Source organism: Aulostomus chinensis, chromosome 16 (assembly GCF_037954235.1).
Source record: "Aulostomus chinensis isolate RoL2024-O1b breed Wild chromosome 16, RoL_Achi_v1.0, whole genome shotgun sequence".
In the NCBI taxonomy this organism is placed as follows: Eukaryota; Metazoa; Chordata; class Actinopteri; order Syngnathiformes; family Aulostomidae; genus Aulostomus; species Aulostomus chinensis.
Genome location: NC_141335.1, coordinates 18,925,009 through 18,942,186, shown reverse-complemented (window position 1 = coordinate 18,942,186; position 17,178 = coordinate 18,925,009). Strand labels below are relative to the sequence as shown.

Sequence of the window (17,178 nt, the reverse complement as noted above, 5' to 3'; positions counted from 1 at the left end):
TATTTTAGCGTGGATGAGGAACTACAGCCATTGCTGCCTTTGTTGTTTGAGCCAGCAGCAGTTTATTGAAGTTGTTTCAGCGAATGGCAAGAACGTTTCAGTGTCTCAGTCAAAGCCCTTCACATGCAGGGCAACAAACATAAGGGCATCCATGGATGTAATGTACACATATTAATGGATTATCTCAATTCGTTTCAGTAGTTTATATACTGTAGCTACAAACCTCTACCTCTTATACCAAAATCCACAGTTCGTCACAATATATGGCTGTAGTGGTTTTGTTGCTTTTATGTGTGCATTCCTTTCCCATTGGGATGGCTTCCTCCAGAGATGGATAACGCTTTCACAGCAGCTCACATTTGTCAATATATTTGCTTTGCAAACCACCAGTCCATGGTTACTGCCACCATAACTGTTTTACACTTTTACTACTTTTAGTAACAGTTACACTTCATCACTAACCCTCCATCCATTCATACATCCATCCATTTTCTTCTGCTTATTTGGGGTTGGGACATGGGGGCAGCAGCCTAAGCAGAGAGACTCAGACCCCCCCCACCCCCAACTACTTCATCCAGCTCATCACGGGGGATCCCGAGGCATTTGCAGGCCAGCTGAGAGACATAGTCTCTCTAACGTGTCCTGGGTCTTCCCCGAGGCCTCCTACCATTTGGATGTGCCGTGAACACCTCCCCAGGGAGGCGTCTGAGAGGCATCCTGACCAGATGCCTGAGCCACCTCATCTGACTTCTCTTGATGTGAAGGAGCAGTGGCTCTACTCTGAGCTCCTCCCGGATAGCGGAGCTTTTCACCCTATCTCTAAGGGAGATCCCAGTCACCCTCCGGAGGAAATGCATTTCAGCTGCTCGTACCCACAATCTCGTCCTTTCTGTCATTACCCATGATTGTAGGCGAGGATAGGAATGTAGATTGACCGGTAAATTGAGAACTTTGCCCTTCAGCTCAGCTCCCTCTTCACCATGACAAACTGATGCAGAGTCCGCATCACCGCACCAATCAGCCTGTCGATCTCACGATCCATTTTTCCCTCACTCATGAACAAGACCCCAAGACAATTGAAGTCTTCCACTTGGGGCAGGGTCTCCCGACCAGGAGATGGCACTCCATCCCTTTCTGGACGAGGACCATGGAAATGGAAATGACAAATGATTCTAATCCCGTCCGCTTCACACTCAGCTTTGAAACCGATCCAGCGAGAGCTGAAGGTCTCTGCCTGATGAAGCCAGTAGGACCCCATCATCAAAAAGCAGAGACCCAATCCTGCAGCCTCCAAACCGGATCCCCTGAACACCCTGGCTGCGCCTAGAGATTCTATCCATAAAAGTTATGAACAGAATCAGTGATAAAGGGCAGCGCACCCCTCATTGTAAATAAGCTCAACTTACTGCCAGTGACGTGGACCAAGCTCTGGCACCAGTCATACAGGGGGTGAACCTGCCCAAATCAGGCAGATACCCAATACCCCCAGAGTGCTCCCCACAGTATTCCCAAGGGACACGGTGGAATACCTTCTCCAAGTCCACAAAACACATGTAGACTGGTTAGGCAAACTCCCATGTGCCCTCAAAGAACCTGCTGAGAGTGTAAAGCTGGTCCACAGTTCCACGACCAGGACGAAAACTACACTGCTTCTCCTAGATCCGAGGTTTGACTATCCGATGCACCCCACTTTCCCAAACCCCCAAATAGACTTTACCAGGAAGGCTTAGGAGTGTGATCCCATTATAGATGGAACACACCTCCCAGTCCCCCGTTTTAAAAAGGGAAACCACCACCCTGTTCTGCCAATCTATAGACATTGCCTCTATGTCTACACGATGCTGCAGAGTTGTGTCAACCAAAACAGCCCCGCAGTATCCAGGGCCTTGAGGAATTCTGGACAGATCTCATCCACCTCCAGGGCCCTGCCACCGAGGAGCTTTTTGACCAACTTGGCAACCTCAGCCTCAGAGATAGGAGAGCCCACTATGGAGTCGCCAGGCACTGCTTCCTCATTAGAGGATGTGTTAGTGGGGTTATAGAGGTCTTTGTATTCCCTCCACTGGTCCACAACATCTCAAGTCAAGGTCAGCAGCCCACTACCCGCACCATACACGGTGTTTAAAGTGTACCACTTTCCCCTCCTGAGACAACGGATGGTGGTCTCTTTGCAGCTGTCCAGAAGTCATTGTTCCTGACCTCGCTGAACTCCTCCCATGTCCAAGTTTTGCCTCAGCAACCGCCAAAGCTGCACTCCGCTTGGCCTGTCGGTACCTGGCTGTCTCTAGAGTCCTACAGGCCCGATAGCACTCCTTCTTGAAGACATCCCTCATCGCTGGTCTCCACCAACAGGTTCTGGGATTCTTGTCATGACAGGCACCAACCACCTTATGGCCACAGCTCCAATCGGCCACCTCTACAATGGAAACTAAGAACATGGCCCACTCTGACTCAGTGTCCACTGCCTCCTGCTGCCTCCCTCAGAACATGGTCGAAACTCTCCTGGAGGTGGGAGTTGAAACTCCTTCTGGCGGGAGACTCTGACAGATGTTCCCAGCAGGCCCTATGTTGCGAATGAGTTACTCTTAGTCTGGTCCTTTCCCTAGAACCTGTTTGTCTTGGGTGACCCTACCAAGGGCATAAAAGTCCCTGACAACTAGCTCCTAGGATCATTGGGACATGCAAACTCCTCCACCGCGATAAGGTGGTAGCTCAAGGAGGAGGTCATCATCAACCAAAGCAAAGAAATCTTATTTTTGTGACGCCATGCATTTCCTCTTCATGCATGCATTGAGTAGACATAACTTTCTTTTTACACTATCTAATGTATATGAGGTATGTATTCAGGTGTGTTAATTAAGACTTAATTTGTTCTGATGTGGTGCTCAAATGCTTCTGTGTATACTGTTATTCTCAGAACTTCCCTTTTAAATAAAACTCTAATGTTGTGGATGAGGCCTCAAAAACACTGAGAAGAGAATGCACACTCTAGGGCTCACTGAAGAATGCTTCATGGCCTCTCTTCCTATAATTAAGTCCCTAAAGAATAATTTGAGGAATGAATCCTGAAAATATTGGAGAATTAATTTTTTTCCCTTACAACACATAAGTTGTTATATTGGGTGTACAAGGATCAAACAGTCCCATAATGCAATTTCCTTGTCTGTTTAATGTTCACATCTTTAAAATTCCTGTGTAACAGAGGCTACTGCTAAAAATAGGAATAATCACAATGACATGCTAAAGGTTACACTTTTGGAGTGGAAAAATTACTCGTTATATTAACTTGCACTCTTTCAACTACCTGAGTGATACATTAGTGTGCTACTAAAAGCAGTACCTCAGTCTAAACTATGTTAATATTTGTATTATCAAGCAACATGCACAGCATTCATCAGCTGCTTCATTTATGCAGTAGTGGATTATGTTGTGTCATTGTTTCCTCTACCACTGGAGGTGTCATGGAAGATAGTGGTATGTTCCAAAACACTGGATGTAGTAGAATGTGTTTTTACTCAAAGTAGTATCAGCTCAGTGGGAACTATAGTTTGTTAAAGGTCTAAAAAAGATGTAAGAGCTGATCACAACACTGGATTAACTTTGATAATTAGCTTCCTTCTGGTAGCTGAAAGGCGAGGGCATCATGAAGAACTCATAAAATGAATTTAACCCTTTAAAATCAAAGCAGTTTCTAGTTCCTTCTGTCACATTTTTATTAACCATGGGCTAATTTTTTCACTGCAACATAAAGTTTTGCACCTTTGTGAAACCTGCATAGTCAGTATGTTTTAATTAGCTGATTACATTTTCATAAAAGTATGGAAATAAATGAGAGTTTTTGTTTCAGTGCCATCTTAAACATCCCGATCAGAATATACACAATTGTTTCAGTGTGGTAGCCAACATTGTCGGGATGTTTATGCCTGGAATACTTTTGTTTGTCAAATCTCAGCCACCTATCGATTCTTCCCAGGAGAAATGGAAAGGGAGGTGGAGGAGCTGGTCGGGGAGAGCGCAGGCCAGGCCAGGGCAGACTGCAAACCCAGGTCTCCATGGATCGAGACTTACGTGGTGAGTCCAGGGAGCGCAGGGAGAGCCGGCGGCTCACAAAAGGACGCTCTTTGGAACATGATCCGGTGGGAGGAGGTGGTGGGGTGAGACGGACACAAGAGGGGGGCTACCACCACATGGACCACAGCGGTGGTCCCCCTTGCCAAGTGGGGCTGGTCCCTTCTGGAGGCCGTGGTCACCCTTTGCCAGGGCAGGGTCATGGTACTGGAATAGTTGGGGAGGTGGGTGATGCCATTCAGCCTGGACAGAGGACAGTGGGTGGGGTAGGAGGGCTGCATGAACACCACCCTGCACAACAAGACCCTCCCCCTGAACTAAGAGAACCTCCGGGTTCAGGGCCTGGATCAGCACCTGGCCAGGGACCCGTAGTGAGGCGGACCAAACGTGAGAAAGCTGACAGCATGCTTCGCAATGATTCACTAAGCTCTGACCAATCTGAATCTCTACGCCCACCACCACCCAGACCGTACAAGTCAAAACGAGCACTGGGGGCTGGGGGGAAGAGGCAAACCAGCATCAGCAGCTCCGAGGAGGAGGGAGGAACTACACCTGAGTACAGCAGCTGTGAGGATGCAGAGATCGAAAGCGTCAGTGAGAGAGGTGAGAGATGATCAATTCCTCTTCTGTGCCGTGACAAAACTGTTGTTGATTTTGGTGAGGCAGGACATGAGGAGCTCTGTTCATTCAGTTGTTTGGCTATCCATCACATGATATATCTGAGGTCACGTAACTTGCCAAAAACTTGAGGGAATGATTCTTGATGAATGATCTCACCACTGTGTAGAGACAGGTCATAATTAAACTGGAGAGGGTGGGAGGGGCTTTCATTTACAAGTTAGCAGCGTGTATTAGTCAGATCACAAGTTAAAATGTTCTGATGTACATATGCAAGTGTTGCATTCTGTAGGAGGACTTACTGATTTGCAATCAAATCATATATTGACGATTGTTGTGTCATGTAACAAACATATTATTAGAAGTAAAATGTCGAAGAAAATTTGACCAGAATCCATGTCTTACCACAGACATATCTCTGCAAGATTAGCCTAGCTGATCTATATATCCAGGCATGAGTGATATGTCCTTTATAAACACAAACCAGCATCCTCTTCATTTTCCATGGATCAAGGCACGCTGCATCTCCATGATGCTGTAATTGTGTCGCACCTCGCACAAATGCAAAACTTTTATAAGGGAAATGGCTAAATTATAGATTTTTTAATGCTTATATATTTCAAATGTTCACTTTCAAACCTTAATTGACATTTTTCTTCAATGATAAGACTGAGTCCTTGCTGGTAATGAAACTGGTGTGTTCCTTTCATCCGCTCCTACTCAAGTTCCCACGGGGGTAATCAGGCATATCCAGTAACCACAATGGGATGATATGAAATTTAGACACAATTGCCCAACTAGTCTCTAGTTGGCAGTGATTCTTGGAATGTGAGTCGCATCCTATAACAGATAACCATAGCTTACGTGCACATGATAGTTTCAGGTAAAACCTGAAATACAGCATCGTGGGTTTATGCCTTCTCTTTTCAGTTCATCCTTTTGTCCCAGTGGACTTTAGTGCCAAAATTGAAGAAATTCCTCAAGGTACAGTATATCCAGAGATATCACATGAATGAGAAGAGGAAGCCCAAAAAATGTAATACCTGATTGTTGTGGCAACGGCATTGTGTTGAAAAAAAACCCCTTAGTTAAAATGTTGTAGTTATTTGGTTCGCCCCCCCAAGTGACTAAGATAGCAGCACTTACTGAGTAAATCAGCCTAGAGAGGTCATCCAGATGAGATGAACATGAAAAACAAATAAACATTCATCTCAACATAAATGTACCACTCTGTAAAAATTTAAAGACTGTCTCAAATACCAGCTATAGGCAAAAACAGCATTAAAATTAAAAAAAAAATGTAAATCATTCTTTTTTTTGTGTTGAATTCACTTAGTGCACTGTACAAGTTCCCTCGTTTCAACAATCACCACCTTAATCACCCAGGAATACTGCATATGAGCTACTGTAGTTTGTGTGTGTGTGTGTGTGTGCATGCATGCGTGTGTATGTGTGTGTGTGTGTGTGCGTGCATGCATGCGTTTGTATGTATGTGTGTGTGTTAGACACTCCCCCTTGAACACTGTATCATGGGATATGAATGTAAGAAGTGGAGAGAGCTGTTTAGTCTCAGTCTGCCATCTTCATTCAGACTCCTCAGTAGCTCTCAGTGACCAGGTAAGGCTGTGCTGATATGACCCTTGTGTTTACTAAAATATTGAATGTAAACACGCTTTGATTCTGTGGTTTTGAAAGTGTCATAAACTAACTTTATTCACAAATTATAGCATAGCATCTTTTCAGTACTTCAGATGCAGCAGTATTTGCAGCCTGTTGTCCAGTGATGTTTTCAGAAAGGCTGCAGCTCCTGCAGTGTTTTTTAACTTTTCTGTGATATGCGTGTGGAGCGTCACAGCCAGCAGTCAGTCAAAGTGGGCAGCTACACCGTCTACTAGCATGCATATTAACAAGTGTTTGTGAGACCATGTGCATGTCTGAGTGTTTTCCTGAGTGTCATATTATATTGTTTTCAGCCCAGCCCGTGGGCTAGGAGGAGGGTGTGCGTGTGTGTGTGTGTGTTTTAGTGTGTCTTTGATGGGGCAGTTTGACCCCATTTGATTTCAGTGTTGACCTCGTGCGGCTTAACATAGCCAACTACTGTATGTCCCCAAGCCTAAGAACACACAACTATTTACACTCTAACCTTGTCATGTCGAAGCTGGCTTATGTCACATCACTTCTAACTGTCCAAGGCACCACGGCTCACTGCTTTGTACATAAATAGCAAGTTATACATCCCGTAAATTGTATCATCCTCTTCTTCCTCAGTGATAAGTCAAGAATCTATGATTTTTGTTTCAGTCCAGATGCCAAACTGACAGATAAACAATGTTATATTTTATGCTATCCAGCCAAAATAATCTCACTCGTAAAGAGCTCAACAGTGTGGTTACAGAAGTGAAAATCCCAGTCATATTCTCCGTGGAGGAGTTGATTAATAGCCTTAATGTCACCACAAGGAAGCAATTGTGAAATGAGGGTATCTGCTCCTGTAGAAGCCTCAAGGTTCAAGTTTAAACAGGTTTTAATCAGGGATCTCCTGCAGAATTACAACACTACCCACTATCTTTAAGTAGCAGGGACATTTCTGATTCCCATGATTGCAAGATACCGTGATGTTTTGAGAGGAGCCTGGCTACAGAATTTAATGTCGCTGTCTGGTGAGAAATGAAGACTCAGTGATTCAGTGACATTTTAGCTAGCAACAACAAAAATGGTCAGTTGGATGTGACATTTTAAACAGCATGAATACAGTTTGCAATGCATTATGGGATGAGTAGTTCTTGAACATATATAGTAAGATAATTATGTACAAAATTGCATCTTAACCTTTTTTCTCTGTTTTCAGACGATCTTTTTGTGCTGAATCAAATGTTTTGTGGTTACCTTTCATCTGATTTCTATACTTATTGAAGCATTTACCAAACTACCTCAATATCTCACCATTTAATTTGAGTATAGCCTGCCTTTGGTTTCTTCTTAATTTGATACTGTGCACAATGTACTTTCATCAGTTCAGCTGATACAGTGATAAAGTATTCTGAAGACAAAATGGATACATGCAACACCAGCCTGGACCCAGACCAGGCACCATGGCATTCATCAAGTGGAGGTTTAGGGTGAGAGTGTTTTGTCAGGACAGGTTTTAAACACACTGGCATGGCAGCGACACACCGTTTCCTTTTTTAGCTTGAGACTGAGACCAGGTCAGCTGAGGGATGTGGTTGCTAGAAGCAGAGAAGCATCCAGGCATGTAAATCATTGTAAGATCAGTGCAGATACACACACAAACGTGCGCACGCAAACGCATGCTTGCACACACACACACACACACACACACACACACACACACACACACACACACACACACACACACACAAAACGCACACACACATACACAAAACGCACACACACATACACACACACAAATATGCAGTCAGCAACATGCGTACAGTAGATCCAATGATCAGCGCAAGTGTCCTCTGATACAATCCCAGCTTGTCCTCTTATACAAAAAACAAAAGCAAGACTTGAAGCTGGAATTCTGCTTCTCTGACGATTTACATTAACACGTCACCAAAGGAAGACAAGGGTGTTAAGGGTAAATGTAGAGTACATGCATCTCTTGAAAAGGGAATATCAAAAGTTATGCAATGCAGATGTTTGGTGGTATTTCAAACAACTTGATAGCTTGGTGACACTGTCATCAAAAGGCTGATTGAAGTAAAGATAAAATCATGGCTAAAGTGTGCAGCAAACAATAAAAGAGATGATCAAACAAATGCCTCCAACCCTTCACTCACAAAAACCACATTCCAAGGTCTGACTTTTACATCACTCAAGTGATTTACCAATTTAGGATATTTTAGCGTGTGTCACATTCCAGTTTAATGTTTGACGCTGAATGTCCTGAAGAATTAAAACTTTATGCCTTTTTGAACTGGTGCACTTGCATTATTATGCTGCTATATTGTCATTCAGAGTCATAACTAGAATGACAAAGCTATATTTGGCCAACAAAATATGTTATCAGGACAAAACTAAATGTGACTGGAGAATCACTGTCAATGGGAGGAGTTTTAAATCATCAGTCAGTTAAAAAGCGAGAGGCGGGGTTCACCCTGCACAGGTCGCCTGTCCATCACAGGGCCAACACATATAGACAGACAACCATTCACACTCACAGCCACTCCTACAGTCAATTTAGAGTATCAATCAGCCTCGTCCCCAATTGCATGTCTTTGGACGGTGGGAAGAAGCCGGAGTACCAGAGAGAACCCATGCAGGTACAGGGAGAACATGCAGACTCCACACAGAAAGACTCCGTGCTCGAGCCGGGACTCGAACCCGGAACCTTCTGGCTGTGAGGTGACAGCGCTAACTACTGCTCCACTGTACCGCCAGTGCCCAAAATACTTTTTTTCAAATAAATGTTTGTACTCTATTAAATATTGATGATAATAGAACCATCTTCGGATATATTGTTTTTATTGGATATATTTATCATTTTGAATGTACCCTTGTCAAATGCAAACCTGTCTGACCCTGTGCTCACTTTGATCATTTTTACTTTCACTTCAGGTCCTTGTAAGCCTACACTCACCCATGAGGCCCACCCACTGCACAAAATTACATTCACGCTTGAGTTGTGAAACTGAGAACTTGGTTGCCTGTCATCAGAGGGTTTGCTTTAAGATTACATAATGTCACTATAAGTTGTCACAACTCATTAACCTCATAGCCTCCTGGCTCCTAGGAGTGCTTGGCTCTGTTTTACTGGATGTCATAACAGTGTCGTTGAGCTGCACACATTTCAGCACCACCACCCCCACCCCCAGCCTGTGTGTACAGAGAGGAGGCACGGTTTTAGGACTCAAGCACGAGACGGGGTCCAGCCTTTTAAAAAATATGTTGTTTAATTGTCTAAAATCTTGCTGGATATGAGAAATGTGCAGCCTCTCCTCCGGGGGAGGGCTTCCAAAACAACAGATGAGAAATGAACAAACAAAATGATCTGAATTTTTTAAAAAATCATCATTACAAAGAATTTAAGTGAATCTGAGACTGAATTGTTGTATGACATAAAATCCACTCATTACCTGTTTCCATTTGTGTTTTGTGGACGGATAAATGAGGCTGACATTTTAGCTCAAAATATTTAAATATTTGAAATAGTAGGGTAGATTCGTATAACTTCATCTCCTTAATTAAAGGTACTTGCTTTTAACCTTATACTGCAGTTTTCTCTCAGAGTATGTTGCAGTTTTTTTAGCCACAGTGCAGGATGTATTTGTGGCTGCAGCTGGCTTGGTGGACCTGATGAACTAGTAAAGTGTTCAGCAGTTGCAAGTGTGTGGGTTGACCAATTCTGTGCTCGCAGAGTCATGAGAGTTGTTTTCCACGAAGTGATAATGTTCTGTATACTCACATCAGATTTATTTGTGATAGGAGCATATTTACAAACTGGTGCCTGATCAGTGTGTCTGTGAGAAAAATGTAAAGCTAATAAATGCGCTACATTCAAGATTTTACACTTGTAGAGTACGAGCAAAAATAGGAATCTATATGTTGTGGTGACTGTCCAAAGACATGCAATTGGGGACTAGGCTGATTGGATTCTCTAAATTGACCGTAGGTATGAATGTGAGTGTGAATGGTTGTTCGTCTCTCTATGTTGGCCCTGCGATGGACTGGCGACCTGTCCAGGGTGTACCCCGCCTCTTGCCCGTTGACGCTGGGATAGGCTCCAGCCCCCCGCGACCCTTAATGTGTAGGAATAAGCGAAAGATTACGATGGATGGATGTTGTGGTGATCTGCCACTGATCAGTGCATATGAAGTAATGCGTTGGCTGCTGTTTAATGGCTTTTTGCAAATGGTGGTTACCTGTGCATGCGGCACGGTGGTGCAGCGGTCAGCACTGTCGCCTCATAGCAAGAAGGTTCCGGGTTCAAGCCCTGGCTTGGGCACAGGAGTTTTCATGTTCTCCCTGTGCCTGAGAGGGTTCTCGCTGGGTACTCCGGCTTCTTCCCACATTCCGAAGACATGCAAATGGGGACTAGGCTAATTGGATACTCTAAACTGGCCGTGGGTGTGGCTGTGAGTGTGAATGGTTGTTTGTCTATATGTGTTGACCCTGTGATGGACTGGCGATCCATCCAGGGGGAACCCCGCCTCACGTCGATCCTGCTGGGATAGGCTCCAGCCCCCCCCCCCCCCCCCGCGACCCTTAACAGGATAAGCGGTAGAAAATGGATGGATGGATGGTTACCTGTGCTACATGTGGTTGTCTTTGGCCAATCAGCTAACACATCACGTACGGTTCCTGTTGTGCTGAGACAGTATCTACCCTGGGGGAAGGAGCTCAAAAGGTTTCTCAAAACGGGTCCCTAGAACTAAAATGGTTACCAGCTGGTACTGTCTGGACACACTGAAGTTATGATTCAAAGTAACCGTTCTATGAAGATGTTCCTCCAGCCTGAAAGAGTTTTCTTAGCTTTTAAGCATAACCATAAGAAAATTCAGAGTAAAGAATGTGTCTCAATTACTTTGGTATCAATTTTATCATGAAAAACATCATCATTCAGATTTCTTACATTTTGAAGGCTTAACTGTATGTTTTTATGATAGTAGACTAAAGGTTTAAGGGCGTTTCAGAAAGAATGTGATGTCCTCGATGTATTGGGTATAGTGTATCTGTACCTGCTCTTTGCCAAGCTTAGCTGAGGGTTAGGTTTACAACTACATCCAAGTTGAAAAATACTTCACTTGAGGACAGTGCTCTATGACAGCACATTCATTAGAGTGAATCTGACTGATCACGACAAAGAAAATGGACAGAAAAATAATCTAGGTGTCATCCTGCCAGGACATCAGCAAGAAAGCTCCTGACAGAGAATTATTTACTTCCTGGCTTCCATTCCAGCTGCCTAATAACTGATGTAAACGATGTTCATGAGCCTCCTTTCTGTACTGTACCCAGCGGCAAGTGCCCTTCAGTCCTAGTGACATTGCCTCCTCAGCGGACTTTGAGGCCAAGTCCTTCCGCTGGGGTGATACATTTCTAATTGTAGCCCAGACTGGAATACTTGATAAACCTAACCCTCGCTACTGTAAATAATTACTCTGTGAAGAAACCCTGAAGTTTAGCAGACTTGTGTACGGGAGGTTTGGGCTGGTGGCCTGTGTATACAGTCACTGTGCGTGTGTGTGTGTGTGTGTGTGTGTGTGTGTGTGTGTGTGTGTGTGTGTGTGTGTGTGTGTGTGTGTGAAGGGTATATGAAGGAGGCCATCCCCTCTACACCCACAGTGTCTGAGGCAGTCTCTTTTCTCTTGTAGGTGACTGGGAGTGCTATCCTCATGACCCCACTGTATGGCATGTAAGTTTCTGGTTCATAAACATTTTCATCGGCAGCCTGCAAGTTTTCAAATCAGCAGGGAGAAATTGTATAATGGTGTTAAGAAGAGTTGCTCCGATACTGATACTGGTTGCAGGAAAGCCTCCAGTACTGGCTAAAAGGGCCTGACTGATACCTCCCATTTAGCTCAGTTATCTCTGAGCAATGCTCCATACTGGAAGTATGTTCTGTTTCGCTGCTCTAAAATACTTGCATGAGACTACACAGAAAGTTGTGCTGTGCTTACACTGGGAACTAGCGAAGAATAATGGAGCGATATGTACCATTCATCAGACTGAGGAAGCAAAATGTCAACAATATGTCAGTATTTAAAATACCACCAATCAAACATGGACACGTGCAGTATCAAGGCTGTAGTCAAGTAGGCAACTTTCATAGTAGAAGTTAAAACAGTTTTATGATTCAGTTTTTGGACATGTTAGTTCCTGTTTTATAATCGGAGCCTTGGAGCCTTGTCATGAAACAATCATGACATCATAGCACATCCAAATGCATAATGTATATCTATAACTCTCTATCTATCTATCTATCTATCTATCTATCTATCTATCTATCTATCTATCTATCTATCTATCTATCTATCTATCTATCTATCTATCTATCTATCTATCTATCTATCTATCTATCTATCTGTCTGTCTATCTATCTATCTGTCTATCTATCTATCTATCTATCTATCTATCTATCTATCTATCTATCATCAAAATTTAAGTGCAGCGGATTTCTGATTGATCAACTTTTCAACAAACGGCTTTCAAACAATAATGTGTAGCTTTAACCTTCATAGACTTACTGCAGTGAAAACATTTTCACACAGAAGAATGAAGGAATATTAGAAATTGCTGTGACATTAATTTTAGGTCATAGTTCACATGTGCTTTTGTGAGTGTGGATTTCCTGCATCCTGTTACAGCATCCTGTAACCTGGCAGCCATCAAAGGAGGGAGACCATCTGATCGGACGTATCACTCTCAGCAAGAGGACCGCCACGATGCCTAAAGAAGCTGGGGCTCTGCTCGGGTTAAAGGTAAAAAAAAAACACCCCCAGAATACTTTACAGTCATTTCAATCATGCACGCCACTTTTATACTTGAAGAACTTTTCTTTTTTTTCTTTTTTTCATAGGTGGTAGGAGGCAGAGTAACAGAGTCGGGGAGATTAGGTGCCTTCATCACCAAAGTCAAGAAGGGTAGCCTGGCTGATGTGGTGGGACATTTGAGAGCAGGTAAAATAAACCCTCTCACAATTTTTTAAGTCCTCAAAAAGACTAGAAAAATTATAATTTTCTTAATTTTTTTTTTTATCCATGAATTGCAACTCAATTAAATATGGGGTTGTTTTTTTTTGTACTGTGAAGACACAATCAATCAAGATAGCATCTCTATACAGTATGCATGTTTGATTTTAGGGGATGAAGTTTTGCAGTGGAATGGGAAGCTGTTACCAGGAGCAACCATGAAGGAAGTGTACAACATCATACTGGAGTCCCAAGCCGAGCCTCAAGTGGAGCTGGTGGTATCCAGGCCTATAGGGTAAGTCAAGAAAAAAAAAATGCAATGCAGTACACTCGCCATGGCCATTGTTATTATCCAGCTCTAAACTGATTTTCTGAAACAGGCAACCTTTTGAACCACTCTACTGATGCAATGAATTTAACCCAGACGGAGTTGGGACGGAGGCTCTGACTCATAGTTGACTGACCTCCAATAAGAAAAAGAGAGAGGGACATTAATTTGTATTCTGACTGCAACTGAGTGACTGAACCCAAAATATTAAAAACAGTCATCCAGTATCTGCTGCCAAGAGTTGCCATGTTTTAGAGCAGGACATTTCCATTTTCTCTGATACAGTGTGTCCCCTGTTATACACGTGTTTATTTTTTGAATGGTCTTAACTGAATAAAGTTGGGTATCATCTCCAACAAAACTCAAGTGGCTGCTTGGGATCCTTTTGGTTGATGATGCCTTGTAAGAAAAAAAGAAATGTATGAAAAAATTAATGTCATAACATCACAACTTATTTCTGCACTACCACTTCTCCTTTTCTTTGTATGGAGGCGTCTTACTCAGTGATCACCATTCAGTGACGTACCCCAACATCAACACTGCCCACTACAAATTCATTTTCTGGGTTTCTTTTGTGTTTTTTTTACTGCTCTCTTTCTGTGTTTCCTGTCCTTTAAACACACTGACAAATGTAGAATTTTATCAGGCATATTCGCAATAGGACGTTTGAGTGTCACCTGTGGAGGTTTTTTTTTTTTTTTTTTTCCACTTTGACAAATCAGGATGCAACAACAATACCCTTGCAAAACAATGTCAAGGGTTGGACCATGTTCTACTACTTCTGCTACTTAACAGTATCATCAAAGAGACCAGTGTTATTTTATGATCCAAATCTTCATCAAAATGTGCCATTTTCAGTGAGAATGTTGTTACTAGCTTGCTGGCTCAGACTTCATTGAAGCCAAGGGGACCTTGACAGAGCCCACTGAAAGACAGACCCGATAGCAACATCATACAAGCAGCGCTCTTGCAGTTAGCATGACTTGGAAAAAGTTTATGACCCGTAATTATTGTGAGAAAAAAAAATAAGAACTGCCATGGGGAATTTATTATTTTAAACATTTGGGATTGGAAATGGGAATTTCATTTTGAATTTTTAACCTGACCCTTGTTAGAGACAAGTAAATGTATGCTTTAAATGTCGAGCAACCAAAGCACCCCCCCCCCTCCCCCCCAAATTGAAAAAAACAGCACAAACTAGAAGTGTACAATATGTATAGCAAATAGTGGTAAGTTTCTCCAATGTATAAACTAAAGTAGTAATGAAAAAAACTCATTTAATTCCTGGGTACTAAGCTAATTCACAGTTAAAAACATGCCAAAAATCCCACATTTTTCAGACTTCAGTTTAAAATAAACAGGCCAGGCCTGCGTCTGTAGTCTGGTGAGCAGCAGAGAATACATGAGAATACAAACTCAGATGTCTCAGGAATGTAGACATGGTACCTTGCTTCATTGTTTAACTGATTATTAGTATGATTATAAATTGATCAAAAGTTTTATGGTTAAACTATGAACATCCCCACTCAACACTGTGCTGAATTTTGTTTGCTTTTAGTTAAATGTAACATTTCTAAATTTTTAGCTGCTTCGCTTTTCTTTTCAACTTTGATAACGCTTAATGATACCGTTGAGCACTCTCCACTCTAAATTCCACATCAGTAATACAACATCACATCATACTATTCAGTACACAGCACGGTGGCGTTCCAGGGTCAGATGTGAAGACTTCAGATTTAGCCTTCAAAGTTGTCAATCAAACCTAGAACATAACATTTTGTACCTGCAGAATCCTGTGTTGGAGCAGACAGCCGTCTCACATAAATGGTGTTTATAGGAGACTCCTTTTAGTTCAAGAAGACTCACATAGAAGCTTCAGAAACAAAAGTACAGGTTGTGCCTTGAAAATTATTAACAATTTTTTTGACAATGATAAATAGAGCAAATTTCATATAAAAAATTCACAGTTTCCTGATTTTATTTGCAAGTTAAAATTGAGCCTCATTTTCTTTGTAACGGAAAAAAAGTTGAATGTATTAATTTCTCTCCAAACACTCACGAAGGGTGTATAGAAAATATCAGTAAGTAAATCTGCCCATTTTATTAGGACCTCTTAATCCTCTCATGCCTTTGGCAGCTTTTTTCATTTTGCTGGTGCCATTTTGCATCCCTAAATGAACTGAAGTTGTTAAGGGATGCCAGTTGAGACCAAATATTGGGTTTTAGAAAATAAATGCAATTTCATTTCCAATGGAGTTAAATAGACATTCAACTTGAAGGGATGCAAAATGGGAAATGTTCATGATGTAGCTTTGCTTTTGCAAATGTTTTAAACTGTTTTTGGAGCACCTGGGATTAATTTTCTTTGCTGTCTTGTTGGTTTGTTTGTTTGTTTGTTTGTTTTTTAGCTCTGAAGATCCCAAAGAGAAATTTAGCTTTCACAGTATCAATTGAAAAGATCTTTTTAGTGCTTCCTTTTTTAAGCTCCTAATCCCTCATTTTGAAATTTTGGATGCCGGGATTCATATGCACATTTATTTACTTCCTTCTTTTCTATTTCTTTTTCTCTTTTTTTTGTTTTGGAATGGGTTCCAAGGTGACAGAGGGTCCACAAAACACTTATCAGTTTAACTTCTAAATTGAAGCTGAAAACGACACAAAAAAAAAAAGACAAAAATTTCAGCCAAATATAATGATTATATATGGTAACTTGCCAAAGAAACCTGGACCTGGACTCAATTCATAAATATGTTTTTGTAATCAAACAAAATATATTGATATTGTCCGTTCAGATCAGAAATATTGTTAATAAAGTGAATATCCCAGTGGTGGAGCTCAGTGTTTTCATTTCAAAAAAGAAGTTATACTGATACGTGTTCCACGCATTACCATGCTTTTTCTGACACCTGAAGCTAGTTCAATTGATTCTGGTGTTTCCTGTTTCATTACTGTGGCGTGGATATAATTGACCTGGAGGCTATTGGTGCACATTTCCAATCATGACTGAAATGATCAGAAATGTCTGAAAATATTGGAAACACTGAATTCATGAAACAAGCTTCTTAACTCACATTTTCACGTTGCTTCCCCGTGAATTTTTGAGTCTCAACATCAAAATAACCAGAAATAATACTACTCTACACTTGAATTAATAACTATTACATCAATGTGCATGTATGAATGGCTGTGCATCAAAAATATTTGTAAATTAAAAAAAAAACAACTCAGCAGATGTCAGTGACTAATGTGTCTTTCCTGATGCTTCTTTTCCAGTGATATCCCAAGAATCCCCGACACGTCCCACCCTCCATTAGAATCTAGTAGGTGTCTTCTGTGTGATGCTGGTATGTGTTTGTAATAGTGTCTGCCTTGCTGCTTTAACGGTCTCCAGTCCATCACAGGGCCAACACATATAGATAGACAACCATTCACACTCACAGTCAATTTCCATCCATTTTCTTCCGCTTCTTCCTATCAAGGGTCGTGGGGGGGCTGGAGCCTATCCCAGCA

The 17,178-nt window shown here is 42.1% G+C and overlaps 1 protein-coding gene across 11 annotated transcripts in view; it reads left to right on the top strand.

Annotated features, from left to right (window-relative positions):
• Positions 1-17,178, top strand: part of rims1a (regulating synaptic membrane exocytosis 1a) — a 103,417-nt gene that overhangs the window by 51,892 nt on the left and 34,347 nt on the right. For 10 of the 11 annotated variants that reach the window (XM_086181342.1, XM_086181345.1, XM_086181344.1 and 7 more), the window contains exons 6-11: positions 3,953-4,671; positions 12,024-12,064; positions 13,017-13,130; positions 13,229-13,328; positions 13,512-13,635; positions 16,942-16,988. In XM_086181342.1, the coding sequence (XP_086037468.1) occupies positions 3,953-4,671; positions 12,024-12,064; positions 13,017-13,130; positions 13,229-13,328; positions 13,512-13,635; positions 16,942-16,988 (1,145 nt within the window). The remainder of the gene's footprint in view (positions 1-3,952; positions 4,672-12,023; positions 12,065-13,016; positions 13,131-13,228; positions 13,329-13,511; positions 13,636-16,941; positions 16,989-17,178) is intronic. The other variant, XM_086181343.1, reaches the window with a different exon arrangement.